Here is a 22,874-nt window from a genome sequence, read left to right on the forward strand (position 1 = left end):
ATCATCAGGGCTTTTCATTCCGAGTGGAATGTTTGCCACCCTTACTTAGAGCTCTCCGATTCGCTTATTGCGGTGAATCACTCCGCATTCCACTTGTATGTTGTCAAAGTTGGTTGTATGACTTGGCTTTCATTACAATTTTCTTCCACTCATTTCGATATGTGCATAGTTCCCTCCAGTTTCTCACTTCCAGAATTTTGATATCTCTCATGACCTGGTCCTCCCATCTCTCTCTGGGTCTTCCCCTTGGCCTTTCAGTTTCTTGTTTCCCTCTGGTGATCTTCTTAATCAGTAAGTCGTTTTTCCTTCTCTCTGTGTGTCCCAGCCATCTCAGCCTCTGCGCTTTAATAAATCTAACTATATCTTCTCCCTTCATTGTGTCTTTTAGTTCATGGTTCATTCTTCTTCTCATTTCTCCGTTGTCCATTCTTATCGGGCCCATAATCCGTCTGAGGATTTTTCTTTCGAATATTCTCAATTTTTCTTCAGCTTTTTCTGTGAGGCACATTGGGTGGAATGCATAAAACGTAGTACCTGCTAATGCTTCAAGTATGTAATACATTTTTGAAGAGTTTACTACACTTAAGCATTAAATGTTTTGTAAGTGTAGTAAAATACTTACAAAGCATTTGTAAGTGTAGTAATGCTTTGTAAATGTAGTAATATCTTCAAAAATGTAGTACATACTTGAAGCATTAGCAGCTACAGTCAAACCCCCTTATTAGAATCCCTGTTATAGGAATATCCCGCTTTAAGGAATAGAATTTTGAGGTCCCGAAACGTTTCCACTAGGCACCGATGACCGGTTATTTGAATATTCTGGTTATAGGAATACTTTTGCTTGGCACGAAGGCTATTCCAATAAACGAGTTCGACTGTACTACGTTTTATGCATCCTACCCATTGTCTCAGCTGCGTACGTAACTACTGGTCCGATTGCAACTCTGTATATTTTCAGTTTTGTATTTCTGGATAAGTTCTTGTCCTTCATAAGCCTATGATATATCCAGTGTGTTTTGTTGCCTGCTACTATTCGTTTCGTTACTTCTTCACTTCTCTTGTTTTCGCCATTCACTGTTACTCCCAAATATTTAAATTGTTGGACTCTTTCAAAAGATTTTTGGTATACAGCCAGTACAGGAAGTTTTCCTTGTGATATCTTTCAAAAGTGTAGTTTTATATTTTGATTTCTCTCGTCCTGTTATCTTCTCTTCTAGAGCAAAGTAGATATTTTGTTTTTCCTTCGTTAATTTCTAGACCTCTTTTCCGTGCTTCTTTTGCCAGGATTGTTACTGCTTCTTTTAATTTTGAGTTCATTCATTATATTAAGGATATTTTAATATCAAATGTACTGTATTTCATTGATCTGAAATAAAGTTTACATTGAAATAAAATGAGCATTAGAATTGTATTTTTTTTCATTTTTGTCGTTTTCCAAATCGCTTCAAGTGTTGGTGTGTCTCGAAATATTGTTAGCCCTACAAGGCTGCCGCGACTAAAAAAGTTTGAGAACCGCTGCTCTAGATTGCTGTATGGAATCGTTGATTGATGTACTGAGGGCCCATATTATTGTGTTGCCCATATTAATATTTCAATCAACAATGGAATGGAGAGCTGGACTCAGACACTAATAAAAAAATTGGAGGTCTTTGAGAGTGGATCCATCGACGAATATTGAGGATAATTTGGGTTGATCGAATAAGAAATGAAATAGTTTTGCATCGAATGAATAAGAGCACCGAAATAACAAAAACAATAAAAATTTGAAATTTACAATAATTATTCGGCTATGTAATGAGACATCCAGGGGGTTAGAAACTTCTACACCTCATAATACGGAGAAAAATCGCCGGAAGAAGATGTTAAGGCTGAAGACGAACATACTGGGTCCAAAATCTTCAAGAGTGGTATCAAAAAACCACCGCTAATCGGTACCCCGTCAAAATAGCCCCGTCAAAAAAGCTTCGACAAAATAGCCCCGACATGATATCCCGCACACAAAATAGCTCCGACAAAATAGCCTGCAGACAAAATAGCCGCGGAATAATAGCACGCCGACAAAATAGCCCCGACAAAATAGCCCCGACAAAAAGCTCCCTTCAGAATTCATCATGAAATAATTCCCTAAAAATACATTTTTTTGGAAATGGTAATTATCCTCTATTCAGATGTTTATCTTAACCACATTAAATAAAAATGGTCTTTTCAGAGAACTCGAGTCCTGTCTTCCCTGCCTCTTGGAAGTTTGAACATTTAATTAAGTTAAGCGAAAATCAATGTTTATTTATGATATAAACATTTTTTTCTGTTTTCGGGCAACAGCAAAATGCATTTTAAATTAAATAAGTTAAATACATTCTTCCTTTTTGTTAAATAATTTAAATTAAAAAAAAGTTTTTGGACACCTTGTATAAATAATTATGTAATTGTTTATAAGAGGCTGTTTTAGCCGGGGCTATTTTGTGTGCGATCTATTTTGTCGGGGTTATTTTGTTTGCGGGCTATTTTGTCGAGGCTATTTTGTGTTCGGGCTATTTTGACGGGGCTTTTTTGACGGGGCTGTTTTGACCGGGCTATTTTGACGGGTCACGCCGCTAATCTGTTTACAGCTGCCGTAAACAAAGTTACTATTGCCAGTATGATCACCAATGTTCGATAACACAGGTTTACAAAAAAAAAGAATGTGTGTGTACTTTGTACGCACGTAAGAAGTTATACTTCTATTATATGATTTCAACAGAATAAATATATGTACTTTAAACAGTTTGTTTTAATTTTTTTTAAACACCAAACTAATTTTGTGCTTACCGCTTAAAAAAAAAATAAAAAAAAAAGTATAGGATTGCACTGGATTCGAACTCACGACCTCTCGATCTCTGGTCGAATTAGTCGAGGCATTGAAGCACAAAAAAAGGTCTTACTCTCGATTTTTGGCGCAGTAAGACGGATTTTAATGCAGTTTGGTGCGTTGGATTCGTGAGAATATCAGGAAATTTTGTGAACTATTGTAATGAATAAGAAATCTGAAATTGCATTTGTGCATAAGAAAAATTCATTTCAAAAGTGCATTTTGAAATAGGCAACTATTATAAATTTGCAACTCGGTAAATAGTTGGGCAGCAGCCCGATTAATTATTTTAATTATTTTTAATCATTTTTAAGTTCATATAATAATAGTCTAAGATGTCAATAACCATTAATAATAAACAAAAAATTTTTCCTTATGGGGAATCGAACCAAGTACTAACACGTCCGTAACTAGATACACATACCGCTAGCCTACGCAGACACTTGCTAGACACGGGCGATATTAGGTATAAACAAAAACAAATAGGTAAGTAAAAATTGTAAAGAAAATTACTACATACTTAAATGTATTATAAAATTAATATATTCCTAAATTTTAGAAGAAACATTCGTAAATAGGTACATTTACACAAAACATTCGAAAAATCGACACTTCAATCCTTCAATGCCTCGACTAAATGCTATACCAAAGATAAGGTGAATAAATATACAATAAAATGTTTTAATAATACTCATCTTACTCCTGAGGAAGACAAAGCCAAAGACACAAAAATTAAAATAAATATATTTACTAAAAACACTAATATATTCTTTTCACACCTTTTCTTGCACTGATATATTTATACATAACTAGAAAGATTTAGCAACTAAACGCCATCTTGTCTGTGTGCGCATGCGCGCAGTATTATGAAATTTTACTCTCAATCGCGCCTAAAGAAGTATAACTTTAAAAATAAATTTTGGACTATTTGACGAAACCATATGACTAGGGGATTTTTGGGGTTGCTGATCACGAATCCGGGGTGCGCTGACCTCTCTAACGACTAGCTCAACGTCTTTTCCAGGTCAAATCAAGATAAATCGACATACTCGCTCTGAAACAGTATATTAGGTGGTTTTTGGGGTCGCCGATCACAAAACTGGGGTCTGTTGAGCTCCACCACGTCAGGTAAAAGTCATTTCAAGGTCAAATCAGGACAAGTCCACAAAACTAATTTGACCTTGAAATGACCTTTACCTGAGGTGGTGGAGCCCAACGGACCCTAGTTTTGTGATCAGCGACTCCAAGAACACTTTAATATACTTTTTCAGGGCGATCGTGTCAATGTTGACCTTGCAATAAACTTGATCTAGATGTGAAAGGGGTCAGAGGACCCCAGGTACGTGATCAAAGACCCCAAAACCCCCTAATATACTTTTTCACAGCGATTGTCGATTTATCTTGATTTGAGCTTGAAATGACCCTTACCTGACGTTATAGAGGTCAGCGGAACCCGGATTCGTGATCAGCCACCCCAAAAACCCCTAGTCATATAGTTTCGTCAAATAGTCCAAAATTGATTTTTTTTTGTAAACCTGTGTAATCGGACGAGGTACTGAAAGAAGAAGAATTATTTTGTGATTTATATCGTAAATGTAATTTTTCCTTTAAAAGTCCACAGATTATTTAAATTAGTTTATTTTAGGTTTATAGTAGGCAATCAAATTTAATTAGAGCGATGGTATTATCTGCAAATAAACACAACAGCATCTTGACGATTTTATTATCGATTGACACCATCTACTGAGATAAAGTTCGTATGCGGTTAATTTCGCAAACAAGGATTACCTGATAAAAATATTTGTTTCTGAATTAAAGAGTTCTTATTTCATGTCGTAACTCAATCTATAAGTTATGGTTCGCAAGATTATGTATACAAATATTTTGAGAACGATTTCTGAGTTGGAAATCTGATCTGTCACTGACCTATTAATACTAAAACCGGTCTGATAAAATAAATACTCACCTAGTTTATATGCAGCACCGTTGAGTCTTCCTCTTAGCAAAACTTTCATAATATGCTGCCCGATCAAGACATAATATGGGTATTCTTAATTCATGTGTTTGTTTGGTTATCTCTGTAAATTCTAATTTTATGTCCTAGATATTTTTATATGCATCTTAGCCTAATAAAATAAAAAAAGTCAAAATGTAAATTCGTACAGATTAAAACAAATTTTATATCAAAGTTTAGGTGGGTACAAAAGATATTTTCAAGAAAGTATTCAAATCATACAAGGGGATCGTTGTTTAAATAATTAAAAAGGGGTCATTTTTGCAAAAAAAATACTTTTTTAACTGCTGAGATAATCCACTTATTAATGAAGGTCTATGGGATTTTTTTCTACAAAGTTGAAGGGTAAATCTTTCACATAAGACTTACTAAATTAAATTTGAACCCCTATTTATTTAAATAATTGTGTATAAAGCTTTAAAAACAAACTTGTAATAAATTATTTTTAGCGTTTTAAATAAGCACTATAAAATATCTTATTTTACAAACTAAATTGCGCTATATTACCAGTATTAAGCAAAAAAAATTGGTCGAAAAATATTTAATGTTTTTTGAGATATTGAATTTGTTTTTTAAATGTTACTATATTTTCAATTGCAAAAATGCGGTTGTTGCCAAAGAAATATTCACCTGCTTAAGATCTCATTATCCTTATTTTTATATATATTTTTGATAAATGTATTGATAAATTCAAATTTCAATTAAACTCCCCCTAAAATGGCATTTGAAATTTATTCAAATTTGTTTATAATTTTTTTTTAATAACGTCGCGGGGATTAAGTATTTTGAAAAACCGTTTCAATAATTGGGTTCCTGTGAATTTTTTACTAATTAACAAAATTTTTTTGTCGTTTTTTCTTCTTCTTTTTTTCTTTGAGGTATATTACTACGGGCCCTTTTAGGGTTAAATTTTATTAAGAATGTCGAATCTCTGAGTTGTAGATTCTGGACCTAAAAATATTAAGATTTAACTTAAATCTCTTAAATAAAATTCTACTTACTTCTTATACTTAAAATGCTACTTACTGAGTTACAGGGTGTTTTATTTAAAAATTTAAAAATTATTGTTACCAAGTACTTTAAATTATTTGACGTATCCTTACCATACTTGGCAGATAGTGTGGCTATTATACACCCTACTAAATTGTGATTACGTAGTGCCAGAGGCGTACGACAGGGGATAGTGAATGATTGACCTTTCCCAAATTCTACGCCACTGAGTGAATTACTATTTCAGCGAAATTTTTCGATTGTCCAACACTTTGTATGTAGATAACTTTATTGGTATCGATAGAGTCATCAGTTTGAGAGATATTGGAAGTTTAAAATGAATGAATGAATGAATCAAAATATCTATGCCGTTTCATTTTTAACGTCCAATATCTCGAAAACTATTGACTTAATCGTTACCAGTAAAGAGTATATTATTTACATAGAAAGTATTGGAGAATCGAAAAATTTCGCTAAAATAGTAATTCCCTCAGTGGCGTAGAATTTGGGAAGGGTCAACCATTAACTATCCCCTGTCGTACGCCTCTGGTAGTAGCTAGAAACCGTTATTTATCACAATTTAGTAGACTGTATAGTACCCACACTTTCTGCCAAGTATGATAAGGATACGTCAAATAGTTTGAAAGTACTTGGTAAAAATAATTTCTAAATTTTTAAATAAAACACCCTGTAACTCAGTAAGTAGCCACATTTTATTTAAGTGATTTTTGACCAATCTTAGTATTTTTATGTCTAGAATCTACAACTTAGGGATTCGACATTCTTAATGAAACTTAACCCTAAAAGGGCCCGTAGTAATATAACTCCTAGAAAAAAAAAGAAGAGAAAAAAAGACAAAAAAATTTGCTCCTTAGTGAAAAATTCCCAGAAACCCAATTATCGAAACAACATTTCAAAATATTTAATCCCCGCGACGTTATTAAAAAAACAAATTATAAACAAATTTGAATAATTTTCAAATGCCATTTTAGGGGGAAGTTTAATTGAAATTTGAATTTATCAATACATTTATCGAAAATATACATAAAAATAAAAAGATGTAATACAGGTGAATATTTCTTTGGCAACAACCGCGTTTTTGCAATTGAAAATAGAGTAACATTTAATAAACAAATTCAATATCTCAAAAAATATTAAATATTTTTGGACCAATTTTTTTGGTTAATACTGATAACACAGCGCAACTTCTCCTGTAAAATAAGATATTTTATAGTGATAATTTAAAACGCTAAAAATAATTTTTTGCAAATTTGTTTTTAAAGGTTTATGCATAATTATTTAAATAAATAGGGGTCAAATTTAATTTAGTAAGTCTTATGTGAAAGATTGACCCTTCAACTTTGCAGAAGACAATCCTATATACGTTCATTAGTAATCGAATGACCTCAGCAGTTAAAAAAGTAATTTTTTTTTGCAAAAATGACCCTTTTTTAATTATTTAAACAATGACCCCCTTGTATGATTTGGATACTTTCTTAAAAATATCTTTTGTACCCACCTAAACTTTGATATAAAGTTTGTTTCAACCTGTACGAGTTTACATTTTGATTTATATGTAGTGAAAATTTATTTTACTAGACTATCTAGCAAGTTCTATTTTTTTATACTAAATTTTTCATAATTTTAGTGTCAGATACGTAAATATTTAGATAAATTTTTTCGGTTGTTGCAATTTGCAATACTGCCCATGAATTATTATCATCGGTATTTTTCCACCTTTTGATTTTCAATTTAAATTAAAAGCTTGGTCGAAGACCATAATTAAAAACCATAGACGAAGACCATAGGGACATAGGTGGAAGACCATAATGTTAGGTGATATTGGATCTTCTTGTTTGACTTTTCAATTAAATCTATATATTGTTATGATCTGCTTTCTATTACTTTTATATTAATTATTATTTATTTGATCAATTATTTAATTAACGCAAATCATACATAAAAATATAAAAAAAAATCTCAGGGTGCCTTTTGTCAAAAAAAATTTAATTAAATTCTCTTAGGTTATACTTATCCTTTCTCCTGGCTTCAGTATCTCTTAGTTGATCCTTATCGGGATAAAATAGGAAAAGGAAATAAATAGAAAAATCATAAATAAACACATACAAATACCTTTATTATCAAAAGCAATGCTCTATAAATTCATCAATTAAATCCTGTGGGCATAACTGTCCAAAAGAAACTTTTACCATATAAATTAATCTAATTCAAACAAATATTTATCGCTTTGTTCTTGATACCCTTAATAAAAAACAAGCTAAACAAACAAATTTGGTATTCGCAAATTACTTATACTTCCTATTAAATTTTTGAAATGTTGGAATCTTAAATGCATATGCTTTTACATAAAAAAATTTAACTTCTGATTATAAAGAAAATCTATCACATAGGTTATTGACTGACCTTTTTGAAGTTATACTTCTTTACCGGCGATAGAGGGTGATTTTCTTATATGTTAAAACCTATCAGCCCGGCGCATGCGCATTATAACTTTGTTCTGATTGGATGTTCAAATGACATGTCAAAAATTATCCGATATGGCAGCTGTGGTTTGGAGGTAAAGGTAAAGGTAAACAAATGTATAATATATTAGTTTTATTGTTGTGAGGACAGAAACAAAAAAGTTTATAATATTGTAGTGACTTTTAAATAGTTTTTAAAAGCAACAGGTACGTAATAATTGTTAATGTATCATGGGTATAAACCTACGTATTTGATCTGCCAAAATACATAGTATGTAATACTTTTATTTATATAATTTGATTACCATCAAAATTTCTATCAATATTCACCTAATATATTGTTTTTTTACTCTATGTTTTGTTGTATTTTTTCAATTCTAAATCATTTCAATTCAAAATTAAAATAATTTGATCAATTTTCAAAATATCAAAATATCACAAGTTTAATCCGTTTAGTTAGTCGATCTTCGTAAATAATGACACATAGTGTCCGTGGCTAAGCGGAGAAGGCGAATGAATTCCAATACCAACCGCTCTTATCAGCGCTGATTCGAGTCCCAATAGAAACTTTCTTTTTTGTTTTTTTTTAGTACATTTTATGATTGTAAGTATATTTATTATATAATTGTATTTTCAGAAAATACGTATTTAGTTAAAAAAAATTTCGACAATTAATGTTCAGACATCATTTGTGGCTTGTTTAATGTGTTTGTGTGTGTTTTATTCTTTTATTATTTTAATTTTTGGCACTGTTCTAATAAAAATGTTTGAGAAGTAGTAAGTATAAATTAGTTTAATATTTAAACAAAATATAAATAAAAAGTATATTAATTTCGTTTAAATCATATAATAGAAGTATAACTTCTTACGTGCGTACAAAGTACACACACATTCTTTTTTTATTCACACACAATGATGTCTCCTCTTGACCCAAACTGCTCCTCCTTGTTGATTATGTTAGACTACCAATCAAAGCCCTCTCCGTTCTCAGCAAAAAATCCAGCAGGATACCAGCAACTATTTTTCCAAAACACAAACCAGGCCTCTTTTTGCCAGTACTCGTTCAATAAACTCCAAATCTCTCTCCTCTCTTTCTCTCAACAATAATCTCCTGAGACCCAAGTATCTTTTTTACTTGGTGTCACAAATAATTTTAATAATGATAATTCTTGTAACTTACTCTCTTGGACTTTACAGAATCAAAGAGGTATTTCTTCTCGATTTGATTTGTCTCTCGTTCCACTTTTCAGCTACTCTCACTATCAAAACAAAACACTAGTACTTGCTTCTGAACTACTCACGAAAACTTTTGACTGCTCCTTTCGGATGCCGGTAACACAATAATCCCTCTTTCCAAAATTATCTGAAAATTCAACCTTCTCTCCTTCCCATTCCAAATTGCCAAACCAATCAGAGACATTTCTTCTTCCCCATTCTTTTTTTCATTCGAAACACTCACTCATACTTTCAAAAATATTCCTACCATCATAATAATTACTTTCGGGATATTCTACAAAATTTACTCGGGGTTAAACAAAAAGAGATTAAAATTCCAAACTTTCTTTACCTTAATTTTCTAAGAACTAATTACCTATGGCTTCTACCTTTCCCGTAATATACAATCGGTTTAAAATAATAATCCTAAATAACTTTCACTTCACTTTTATTTACAAATGTTTTTAATATTCTTCATGGAAAAATTCATTAAGGAGAAACCACCTTGCGTGAAAGCTAACTTCTAATAAATATTTACAAATCAATATACAGGGTGTATCAAATTTATGTGCCCGCGTTATATTAAAAAAAATAAAAAATTTTATTATATCTTTGATTGATAAATTGAAACACAATAATATGTATGTATAGTAGTTGTATTAGGGGTATATCCCCTTCCTTAAGTGACTGTAATAGCTTTGTTAAAATTGTTTGCATTTATCGTTTCTTCCTTCAGTTCCAAAGAGTTCCCTAGTTTTGTTTCTGATGGGTTTCCTTTTATTCTTATTAATTCCTGTTATTAATTCCTCGTCATTGTGCTGCGTTGTGGGATCGTAAACCTGTATTAACCTCAAGGGGCAAGGAGCAAAATGCAAAATTTTGACGCATGTCAAAATTTTTAATGTTTTTTAAATGTATTCATTTTTTTCGAATCATGAGAAAACTAATAAGTATTTTGGAAAAATTTAAACGCAGAATGAAAGACTACTTTATTATCGAGGCCCGAAAGTCCCTTAGAATAAATAAAAAGTTTCTTTTGAATGAAATATTTGCAATTAAAAATCACACTAAATTTTCTCTTTCATTTTCACCCCTATAACTTATTAAAATAGACGTTGTGGAAGTTTTCAGGGACTTTCAGCCCTCGGTAATAATGTAATCTTTCATTTTGCGTTTAAATTTTTCAAAAATACTTATTAGTTTTTTCAGGATTCAAAAAAATGAATACATTTAAAAAACATTGAAAATTTTAACATGCGTCCAAATTTTGCATTTTGCTCCGTTCCCCTTAAAATGTATCTATAGCTTAATTTTTTGTTTAAGTAGGTTATTCTGTTTAGGAATTGATTTATTGATAAGATATTGTTGGCCATTCGTTTGTGAATTAACGAATATCTCTCATATTTGGTATCTCTTGTCTTTATAATATTGCAATTGACCTGATTGGAGTGTAGTTAGCTTTTCTCCCGTTTTCGTTACTTAACTGATACCTAGGTAGAATATCGCATTTAATCTTTAATAATATACTATCTCGATTTCCTCTAATCTTTCTTCGGAGGCTACTTAGTGATGGAGCTTTAAATGAAACAATTGTGAGATCTCTGAGGACTCTGACGCGTTTTAAGTGACGTAAGTTTAAGGATAGGGTTGTGGCATTTTTAACATTGCTTTTGCCTTGTTTGTTAGTAGGTATATTAATCAACTCTAGAAAATAATGGTAATTTGACTGGTACGAACATGTACCTAATGGATCACTTAAGAATACATAACAGTACTATTATTATCTTATTGAATAGGAAATTTTGTATTAGTTACCTATACTCATGTTACACTTATAATAATTTATACATTCTCCCTATAGAACTAAATATTTTTCTTTATTAAGTAGGATGAGGGCTGCTTCTTAGATCTTTCTCCTTTCGTGTCTGTGACTTTCATGATGAAAGCTCGGATTTATAGACAACAAAAATTGAAGAAAAAGGCGCCTATATAGGCAAAGATTTTTATTAAAAAAGGCAGGAATATTAACATTTAGGCAAAATATAGTCAATAAAGGAATACAACTTATTATTTATAACCACTTAAAATTTTATCATTAATAGAAACAACTAAATGTTTTTCAATATTTTCGGTCTTAAAACTATGTCTTCGATCACTTAAAATTAATTTTTACATTGAAAACGAAAGTTCGATATCGACAGATGTACTTGGAGCATATTTCAGAGCGGATAATAAATCTGGCATAATTTGTAATTCCTCGGAAAATGTCCAATTCAAAACTTTAGCAACATTAGATAAAAACGAAAAACCTTCATTCTTGTCGAAAACATATTTTATTTTTTTTTTAAATTAATTGACCGTTACTTCCAGGTGCCGATTTAATTTTCGTCTTTAAATTATCTATTAATTTTACTGACTCACATAAATTTATCTCTTGTTTTTCTAATAAGGTAATTGTGGTAACTATTAATTTATAATTGTCATTGATATAAGCGAGTTCCTGTTTCAATTTGGGATTTTTTAATATTTTTTTGCTTCTCGAATGGCTTCGGAAATATCATCATCAAATTCTGACATAACTAATTATATTTCATTGCAGTGTTCAAAATAAAAAAAATTCTTCGAGCCAGGTTCCCCACCTTGTAATTACTAGTTTAGGTGGCAAAGAGACACCGGGAAGTCTTTCTTTATATATTTGCACCCTCAACGGAGCCTTTACAAAACTTTTTTCATAAAATTTATAAAATTATTTACCAACGGAAACAGATTTCTTATTTCTTCAGCAATTCTGTTTACCCCGTGGGCTACACAAGTGCAATGAATTAAATTAGGATAAAAAATCTTTAAATTAACAGCAGCTTTTAACGTTTATGCCGCAGCATCTGAAAGCATTAAAACTATTTTATTCACTGGTATAGGGTTGGGTAAAAAGAAGTTTGTTATACTATCTTGTATAAATCTACTTATTGTTAAATTGTTTGTTTTTTCCAATTCTTTAACGGCAAATAAATAAGATTTTCTCGCAAAGTTTTCGTTCAAAATTCCAATCATTAAATTGGCTATATACCTGCCGCATACATCTGTCGTTTCATCCACGATAATATACAAAAAATTGCCATCTAACTCCCGCTTAATTTTTGAAATACATTCCACATAACATTTGTCCACAGTATGTTTTCTCAATGTACTCTTGTCCGGTAAGGATTTATTAAGATATTTTTCGAAAAAGCATTTAAAACTAGGGTTATTAACTTTATATAGAGAAATGTTGGCTGCAATCATCATCTGGCATAAATCAAATTTAAATGCGTCTTCCTCCTTTTTTTTTGAACTGCTTAAACTATCCCGCAGAGATATTTGGGCTAACTTAGAGGAATTTAATTTTTCAAAATTACGTTTATGAAGTGAGGTTCTACAATGCTGGTCAATAAAGTACTTTTTTCTACTTGACATCTGAGAATTAAAAAAAAAATAATTAGAATTCTAAAACCGCTTTAGAATTTAGTTATGTTGTGGGACGAGAAAAAAAGAGAAAAAATAAAACTTACCGATTTGCCGCATGGTTTACAAAATGCTCCATCTCCTTCTAGAGAAAGTTCCGAATAAGGTGCGATCCATAGCTTTAATTTAGATGTCATCTTTTCACACAAATGTCTAAAACGTTTTAAAACGTGTTCTTTGCTTTTCGGTATACGCAACAAAACTAAACTAGGATATAGCAATTTGTGACTAAACTCTGATACAGTAACCGACTGTACAACTGATAATAAACTAATAAAGCTTAGGGATTTCCAAATAGTTAACCCTCAAATCTCGATCAGGTACATTTTCCTAGAAATCTGTTATATAAACAAACCATTGATATTTTATTATTGACCCAAAATTTTATTATAGAATGGTTTAGTAATAGAATAATATCATGGGTAGTACCATGAAATTTAAAAAAAGGCACAAATAGGCGGAATTCACGAAAAAAGGCAAAAAGTGCAAAGAACAATTATAATAGGCAAAATAAGCAAAAAAAAGGCATTTTGCCTGTAATCCGAGCTTTATTCATGATTATTGATGCATCTCTTCACTGTGGTCTGTCTTCATTATCCCAAGCATGTTTGCATATCTTCGATTTATGGAAGTCTCTATTATTGATGTATGTTTTGTGCTCGTCTATCTTGACAGTTAGTAGACTTACGGTTTTTCCCACATAGAAATGTTTACCTTCACACAATTTTATACATAGATGGAATTATTTAATCTCTCTTGTTTGTTGTTAGCTTTGGTTTTGGATAGGATATATCTCAGTGTATTGGTTGTTTTGAATGTTGTTTTGATGCACTTATTTCCCATCCTTTTTAATTTGTTTGATAAGCCCTTTACATCTGGTATTGTTGTCATATTTGCTTTTTATAAGTGTTTCTGGATTGCTTGCAGTATTCAGTTGTTTCCTTTCTCTTCAGAATCTTCAGAAATTCTTTGTTTGTATCATGACAATGGGTAATCCATATCTGTTAAAACTTTTGTTAGCAGATTTTTGTTCCTCATAAGCGTTTTTATTAGAACGGGTATTTTGGGCCATATATTATGATTTAATCGTTTTTGATATGTACGTTGTAGTTTAAGTAGTAATTTAAATATCTGTTGGCAAGGGTTGGTACACATTAAAAAGGAAGAAAAGGAAACAAAACCTCTCTTTTATTTATATGAGACATCACATTTCTACATGCATTTGTTTGTAGATTATTCACCCGCAAATCTAAACTATAAATAACTATAAGTGCAACACAAATATTTATCTACTCTCCTTGAATCACCATTTGTGGAATAAGATTCACAGTGAGCAATATTTGAGTTTTTACAACCAACTCCAACGCATGGTATTATATATCTCACCATCTCAGTTTCATTACCAAAATACTCAAGAGCGCACAGTATCTTATCTTCTTAATGAAAAGCAAATATTTGAAATTATTATTTGATCGTATTGGCAGAGTAAAATATCGCTAATTTCTAGTGGTTTGATAAATATTAGTCTAATACTTGCCGTGTTTGTGTGTTTATTGTCGCCAAAGATTAGGTTGTAACCATGTGTAAACTAGGTATGTATCTATTTTATTGTTATGCCCATTTAAAGGATTTTATATTTACTTTTAGTAAAAATTTTAAATTTTGCGTTTATTTTATGTTTATTACGTGTTCTCGACTTTGTTGTATGGAATGGAAAGCTGGACACTAAAAGTAGACAATATAGAGAATTTGGAAGCATTTGAGATGTGGTGCTATAGAAGGATTTTGAAGATACCATGGGTCCAACGAGTTACAAATGCAGAAGTGCTACGAAGGCTACAAAAGGATTGTGAGGTGATAAATAACATCAAAACAAGAAAGCTGGAATATTTAGGTCACATTATCAGTGGTACGAAATATGAGATATTAAAGCTCCTAATGCAAGGTAACATTAGGGTAAAAGATCCATAGATAAAAGAAGAATTTCCTGGCTGAGAAACTTAAGAGAGTGGTATCGTTGCAGCTCAGTAGATCTTTTGATCTACTGAGATCTAAGACTTTTGATTAAAATGCATCTTTCTGTTTTAGTCCATTGTTTATTTCGAATGTCTCCGAGTATTGTTTTCCAACTCTTACCTTACATTGTAACCGTTACATACACATCCGTATCAAATTGACTAGATTTTTTGGAAAGCCAAGTTCCTGCATCGTTGTCCACAGTCTAATTCTGGATACTTTATTAAATGCCTGTTTAAAATCTCTGAATATCTGATGAAGTTCACGATCAAACTCCAAGCATTTTTCCATTATCTGTTGTATTGAGTAATAGTAGAATTACGAATTAGAGTTGAAGGGTTATTATATTTACTTTGAGTAAAACATTTTGGATGTTACTTTTATTTTTATTATTATTTTAATTTTTGTAAATAATTGATGGATTCGACCGTTACTTGATGGAAGTTCATTTTATCTATTTTCTTAATAATAAAACACTGAAAACGTTTGTTTTCTATACTTCCACAGAATTTATTATAACTAAGTGACTACAGCTGTTTCGGCAGAGTGCCTTTCTCAAGTGATATAGTTTACTACTACTACTACATTGTTTGATTTGCTTGTCTGGATAATGTTCAGAAGAAATGCGTTCAATGTGCTTCCCCGTTTAGGATTTTGTCCTCTTCAGGGTTTGAGGTGAATGTTTAGTGTTGGCAGCAAAAGCAAACAGTCCGAAAAACACACTGGGGCAAGCGCCGTGTCCTGGTGTTCTTGGATCCTGGGTTTTGCCGGACGGTGGTGTCCAGAAGGCTAAGAAGTCAACAGAGAAGAAAGTTTGATGGATTGTTGTTGGTTCCATAGACATTTACGTGTACTGTCCGTGCTTTGCTCTCGACCAGTCTCCCTAGAAACCATTGTACAACGACAGGCGAACCTGCGTCCCTCGTCGGCGGTCAGGAGGTGGCTTTGAGCGCAGCGTGGACAGTGTGTGTTCGAGTGGAGAAAATAGTTGCGGCTATTTTCTTGGGACGAACAGGTATAATTGTGCAATGAAGTTGGGAAACCGCAAAAAACCAACTTCTCCCTGTTCGGGGTAGGGAAGAGGAAATGTTAGAGGTGGGTACGGTAGGCTAACGGGGTAGCCTCAAGGATGTTTTCGTACTCCACCGGGAGTTCGTCAATGCATGTTTGCATTAGAGCGGACGGTACATGAATCTTTTTGCGTTTGGGCTTTCGGTGGAGTACGTGGCCGGAAGATGAACAGGAACATTTGAGAGATTCTTGTGTGTCGGAAGGGGGGCCGTTGATTACTTTGATTGTGAAGTTCCTGTTCAGAGAGTTTATTCTCTCGGTGATTTTGATATAGTTTACAAAGTGTTCGCCTTTTTAAGTCTTCAACTAAAGAGGTTGAGGAGTGGGGAGCTGTTTGTCTCGAGTCGGTCATTCAGAATTATATCTGTATTTTTCAGTTTATTAATTTCCATAGATTCTAAAAAAAGATAGCTTAAGGCCTTTATTTTGAATATGCAGAATTTGAAACTCTTCATTGAAAGAATGATTATGATCTAGAAGGTGAAGTGCGTATGTAGAAGTGTCTGTTTTTCTATTGTTGAATGCCCTTATTGAATGCAGCCGAAACAGCTGTAGTCACTTAGTTATAATAAATTCTGTGGAAGTATAGAAAACAAACGTTTTCAGTGTTTTATTATTAGATTTAATTTTTGTATTGTGTAAATCAGAGAAGTAACCAAAGTGAAAGACGTTAATGAACAGGTGGCAAAACTCAAATGGAAATTTGCAGGTCACACCATCCTACAAGCAGATGAAAGATGGAACAAGCAAATAATCTACTGGCGACCAAGGGAGCACAAAAGAGGAAGAGGAAGGCCTCATATGAGATGGATGACGACCTCAAAAAACATACCGGATCCAGATGGATGATCAAAGCGCTGGATAGAAATCAATGCAAAGGAGAAGGGGAGGCCTATGTCCAAAGAAGGATAGATTAAGGCTCGAAGATAGTTAGATGGAGAGAGAGAGAGAGAGAAAGAGAAAATTTATTGTTTCTAAAAATGAGTTTACATTTATAAAACAGAACGTGGTATAGTACAAACACAGTACAAGATACATTAAAATACTAACTATAAAATTTCCATAATAAAAAAAATAAAAAAGCCATCAATTAGCGTAACTGTCCTCAAAAAATTCCTCGATACTATAATAACATTTAGATAATAAAAACTTCTTGATTGCTCTTCGGAATACAAAAATATTGCTTGAGGATCTTATATTGAGTGGTAGGTGATTAAGCACTTTCTTTCCAGTGTAAATAAATGATTTTTTAATTAGTGTAGAAGAGGGAATTGGAAGTGGAATAACGTAAGTTAGACGAGTGTTATTAAGGGAATCTGTCCCAATATCCTCTTTATGTTTTTTAAAAATTAAGCACACTAATTCAACGATATATATGCAGGGAAGCGTCAAGATACCATGATTCCGGAACAGAGGCCTGCATGATGTACCAAACTTGGCCTTGCATAAATATCTAACTGCTCTCTTTTGTAGCATAAAGATTCTACTAAAATGATGAAGAGAACAGCTACCCCAAAAGGCAATACCGTATCTTAAATTAGATTCAATCAGGGCCACATAAACACTTTTTGCAATCTTGAAATCCAAATGGTGTGCAACTGATTTGACAGCAAAGCAACCCGATGATATCTTTTTGCTTAAATATACAGTGTGTTGCTCAAACTTAAGTTTATTGTCAATATAGAGACCTAAAAATTTGTTAACAGTGTCAGAACAAATGCCTTCATTACCCAGAGTAATGTTGTTTAGATCATTCTTAAAAGAAATTAATTTGGTTTTTGAAAAATTAAATGTCAAATAATTAGCTTTGCACCACTCTAAGATTTTTAGCATATCACTACTAATAGTCTTGTTCAGTACCTTAGAGTCCTTGTTTTGCCATAAAATTGTGGTATCATCTGCAAATATAGTAAACTGGCCATTAATATCGAGGTTAATTATGTCATTAAAATATATCAAGAAAAAGATAGGACCCAAGACAGAGCCTTGAGGTACGCAACAATTAATAAAGATATTACTAGAATAGCGCTCATTGATTGATACAGACTGGCATCTGTCTTCCAAATATGAACTGAACCACTTTAGAGTAGTGCCTCTAAAACCATATCTTTCCAGTTTATTAAGAAGTATTTTGTGATTGACACAGTCAAAGGCTTTAGATAGATCACAGAAAACTGCAGCAGCAACATAATCGTTATTTAAGTCTAAGTATAGTTTTTCAAATTTTTTTTTATTTTCTGGCACTTTTTATTGAGGTGATTTTTATAGTGCTTTTTAATTTCTTCCATTGGATGTTTGCATTGTTATCAATTATAGCTGACAGTAGTTCTTGATATATCCATTTTTCAACGCTAAACTGTGTTTCCCTGTTTCTCATTGTGGAAAGATCTATGTTATGTCTATATTGGTTCTGTTTATATTTTTTAGATTCAATCTGAATTGTTGATAATCTTGTTACGTCGCACAGTGGGACAGGAGAGCTAAAAAGTTGGCATAAAATGAAAATACTAAATGCAGTATTTTCTGTCGCATTCATTTTAATTAAATAGTTCACAATCCTGCGTATGATTTGGCATCATTTTTTTTCCCATTAAATCCCCCTCCACCAGTTGCGACGCGTCGCAAAGGGCACATGGTCCCGTGTTAACAATGCATAGGCCGCGATAACGTGATTCGACTTACGTTTGATCCACTTATTTCAAGTCAAAAGTTAATTTACTAGTAAAATTGGCTACGGATATTTGATCTTCAGGAAAGTGACAATATTATTACAGATGTGATATAATAATTAAGTAAATATAGTCTCTTATAATATGTTGTTTAAAATTACCTGTACAAAATATCAAAATATGCATTTTTCAAAAAGAGCAAGTGATTTGTTAGTGTTCCCAGACCGATCCAACTTTAATTTTGTTTTATTTTGAAAGCTTGAGTATTATTCTTTAAATAGTCATTTTAACTTTTTGCTCATATTTGCTCCTTTTTTGATAATTTTATTTTTTGTGAGGTTATGTTGACCTAATTAAATTGAAAAACACTCTATTCTAATTTTTCGTTATTTGCATAATTCAAGCATAATAATTCAAGAAAGTGTAGTAGATCCAAAACAAATTAAGATGTATTCCACTTTTTGTTGATTAGTAGTGATCCACTGATCACAAGCAAAAGAAACATAAAAAGAAAGAAATTAGAACACCTGCCAGTGGAAGCACTGCATATTAGTGCATAATATATATATATATATATATATATATATATATATATATATATATATATATATATATATATTTAAAAACATGAGATGTAGATCCTTGAAACACACTCAGTGATCAAAAGATCCAAGGTTAATGGTTTGACGACCACTCGTACGAAATCAAACAGATGAAATAGAGAATGTGGAAAAATCCCCTTACGAACAATTCACACATCCACCATTTCGGGTTGGGAAAAATTTTTTGAATAGAATCAAAGATCCAAACACCAGTTCTTAGAAATGTGTTTCGCCCTCTTCAACCTCTCTGGGCTTATCAATAAAGATGAGAGGTTGAATATCTTTAGACACATTCCAATCAAAAAACAACATTCGAGACCTAGACATAGAAGGTGCGTAAATCTACGGCAAGTCCGACAATGACAGTCTCAAGTTTTAATTCCCTAATTACTTAAAGTAAGTAAAATATATGTTTAAAAACATGAGATGTAGATCCTTGAAACACACTCAGTGATCAAAAGATCCAAGGTTAATGGTTTGACGACCACTCGTACGAAATCAAACAGATGAAATAGAGAATGTGGAAAAATCCCCTTACGAACAATTCACACATCCACCATTTCGGGTTGGGAAAAATTTTTTGAATAGAATCAAAGATCCAAACACCAGTTCTTAGAAATGTGTTTCGCCCTCTTCAACCTCTCTGGGCTTATCAATAAAGATGAGAGGTTGAATATCTTTAGACACATTCCAATCAAAAAACAACATTCGAGACCTAGACATAGAAGGTGCGTAAATCTACGGCAAGTCCGACAATGACAGTCTCAAGTTTTAATTCCCTAATTACTTAAAGTAAGTAAAATATATGTTTAAAAACATGAGATGTAGATCCTTGAAACACACTCAGTGATCAAAAGATCCAAGGTTAATGGTTTGACGACCACTCGTACGAAATCAAACAGATGAAATAGAGAATGTGGAAAAATCCCCTTACGAACAATTCACACATCCACCATTTCGGGTTGGGAAAAATTTTTTGAATAGAATCAAAGATCCAAACACCAGTTCTTAGAAATGTGTTTCGCCCTCTTCAACCTCTCTGGGCTTATCAATAAAGATGAGAGGTTGAATATCTTTAGACACATTCCAATCAAAAAACAACATTCGAGACCTAGACATAGAAGGTGCGTAAATCTACGGCAAGTCCGACAATGACAGTCTCAAGTTTTAATTCCCTAATTACTTAAAGTAAGTAAAATATATGTTTAAAAACATGAGATGTAGATCCTTGAAACACACTCAGTGATCAAAAGATCCAAGGTTAATGGTTTGACGACCACTCGTACGAAATCAAACAGATGAAATAGAGAATGTGGAAAAATCCCCTTACGAACAATTCACACATCCACCATTTCGGGTTGGGAAAAATTTTTTGAATAGAATCAAAGATCCAAACACCAGTTCTTAGAAATGTGTTTCGCCCTCTTCAACCTCTCTGGGCTTATCAATAAAGATGAGAGGTTGAATATCTTTAGACACATTCCAATCAAAAAACAACATTCGAGACCTAGACATAGAAGGTGCGTAAATCTACGGCAAGTCCGACAATGACAGTCTCAAGTTTTAATTCCCTAATTACTTAAAGTAAGTAAAATATATGTTTAAAAACATGAGATTTACGCACCTTCTATGTCTAGGTCTCGAATGTTGTTTTTTGATTGGAATGTGTCTAAAGATATTCAACCTCTCATCTTTATTGATAAGCCCAGAGAGGTTGAAGAGGGCGAAACACATTTCTAAGAACTGGTGTTTGGATCTTTGATTCTATTCAAAAAATTTTTCCCAACCCGAAATGGTGGATGTGTGAATTGTTCGTAAGGGGATTTTTCCACATTCTCTATTTCATCTGTTTGATTTCGTACGAGTGGTCGTCAAACCATTAACCTTGGATCTTTTGATCACTGAGTGTGTTTCAAGGATCTACATCTCATGTTTTTAAACATATATTTTACTTACTTTAAGTAATTAGGGAATTAAAACTTGAGACTGTCATTGTCGGACTTGCCGTAGATTTACGCACCTTCTATGTCTAGGTCTCGAATGTTGTTTTTTGATTGGAATGTGTCTAAAGATATTCAACCTCTCATCTTTATTGATAAGCCCAGAGAGGTTGAAGAGGGCGAAACACATTTCTAAGAACTGGTGTTTGGATCTTTGATTCTATTCAAAAAATTTTTCCCAACCCGAAATGGTGGATGTGTGAATTGTTCGTAAGGGGATTTTTCCACATTCTCTATTTCATCTGTTTGATATATATATATATATATATATATATATATATATATATATATATATATATATATATATATATATATATATATATATATATATATATATATATATATATATATATATTGATGTGATCTTGATTATTGATATGAGATAATATTCTTATATGTTACTTAATTTAATCAATGTATTAATACTAATCTAATTAATTAACCAGATCACATATCAATATGTTTTCAATCTCAGGGCGAATTATAAATCAATTACTTACTTCCGTGGCTTCTAAATATTTCTTAATGGTTCCTAATCGGGATAGAAAAGAAAAGAGTAAAAAAAATACACATATGGGTTACAATTATAATCAAAATATTTTTTATTTTATTTAAAAGGCAATCAATGCTTAATATTTGCTATTTCTTATTATTCTTAAACATAACATTTACAAATGGGAATCTTATTTCCTTTTGGTTTTCAATTGAAAGTTTTTATTAACATTTAACTATTAGGAGTTATTAGGAACAACTCTATTTAAGTTTGATGAAGCTTTTCTGATATTATTGATTATGTTATTCAATTTTTTATGTGGAATTTAATACGAAAAACCCATACATTCATGTCCAAACAAATGAGACTGACCTTTTCCTGGTGAACTGAAAATGTCCTCACACAAGACCCTTTCCTGCTATCCTTGGCTGCGATCAAACCTCGTCCTGGCTTCCAGTGATGTTCTCCTTTGAAAAACTAGCTCGAATAGCTCTCGTTCCTGCTTTTGTCGTGATGCTGTGTTCTACCTTTTTCGAAACTGCTATCAGCTACCGGGACACTCTGGGCTCAAGGAGGTTCTTTTACTCTCGACCTGGCCTACTTCTCGTTCCACGATAGATACTCCACACTCACGGAACTACACCGGCGTTCTCACTCCTCGAACACTACCGTCTACTACTCGACTTCACTTCTCGACAGCTCAAAACATTCTGCTCTCACTTTGTCATCCATTCCCCTACTTTCTAAATATCCCTTCCAGATTCACAAATCAATCTTCCACCACCAACTCTCATTCGTAATATTCCTCAAAACCAATTTTTAATCTTTCTAAATATGCTTAATGGATTTCAAAAGAAAATATTTAATTCCCATTCTAAAATACTTTCTAACTATTTACAAATTTTAATGACCTATTCTCTCTTTCAAATGAGTCTTATTTAGCATAGGCTAATGATCGAAACCTTCCGCGAA

The 22,874-nt window shown here is 32.3% G+C and overlaps 1 protein-coding gene across 3 annotated transcripts in view; it reads left to right on the forward strand.

Annotated features, from left to right (window-relative positions):
* Positions 1-22,874, forward strand: part of LOC114330675 (uncharacterized) — a 140,314-nt gene that overhangs the window by 74,928 nt on the left and 42,512 nt on the right. The window contains exon 1 of one of the 3 annotated variants that reach the window (XM_028280084.2): positions 14,435-14,643. The exons of the other annotated variants lie outside the window; for them this stretch is intronic. Within the exon in view, the coding sequence (XP_028135885.1) occupies positions 14,631-14,643 (13 nt within the window). The 5' untranslated portion in view covers positions 14,435-14,630. Of the gene's footprint in view, positions 1-14,434; positions 14,644-22,874 lie in introns of those variants that run through there. 3 annotated transcript variants of the gene reach the window in all.

Source organism: Diabrotica virgifera, chromosome 9 (assembly GCF_917563875.1).
Source record: "Diabrotica virgifera virgifera chromosome 9, PGI_DIABVI_V3a".
NCBI classification, from domain to species: Eukaryota; Metazoa; Arthropoda; class Insecta; order Coleoptera; family Chrysomelidae; genus Diabrotica; species Diabrotica virgifera.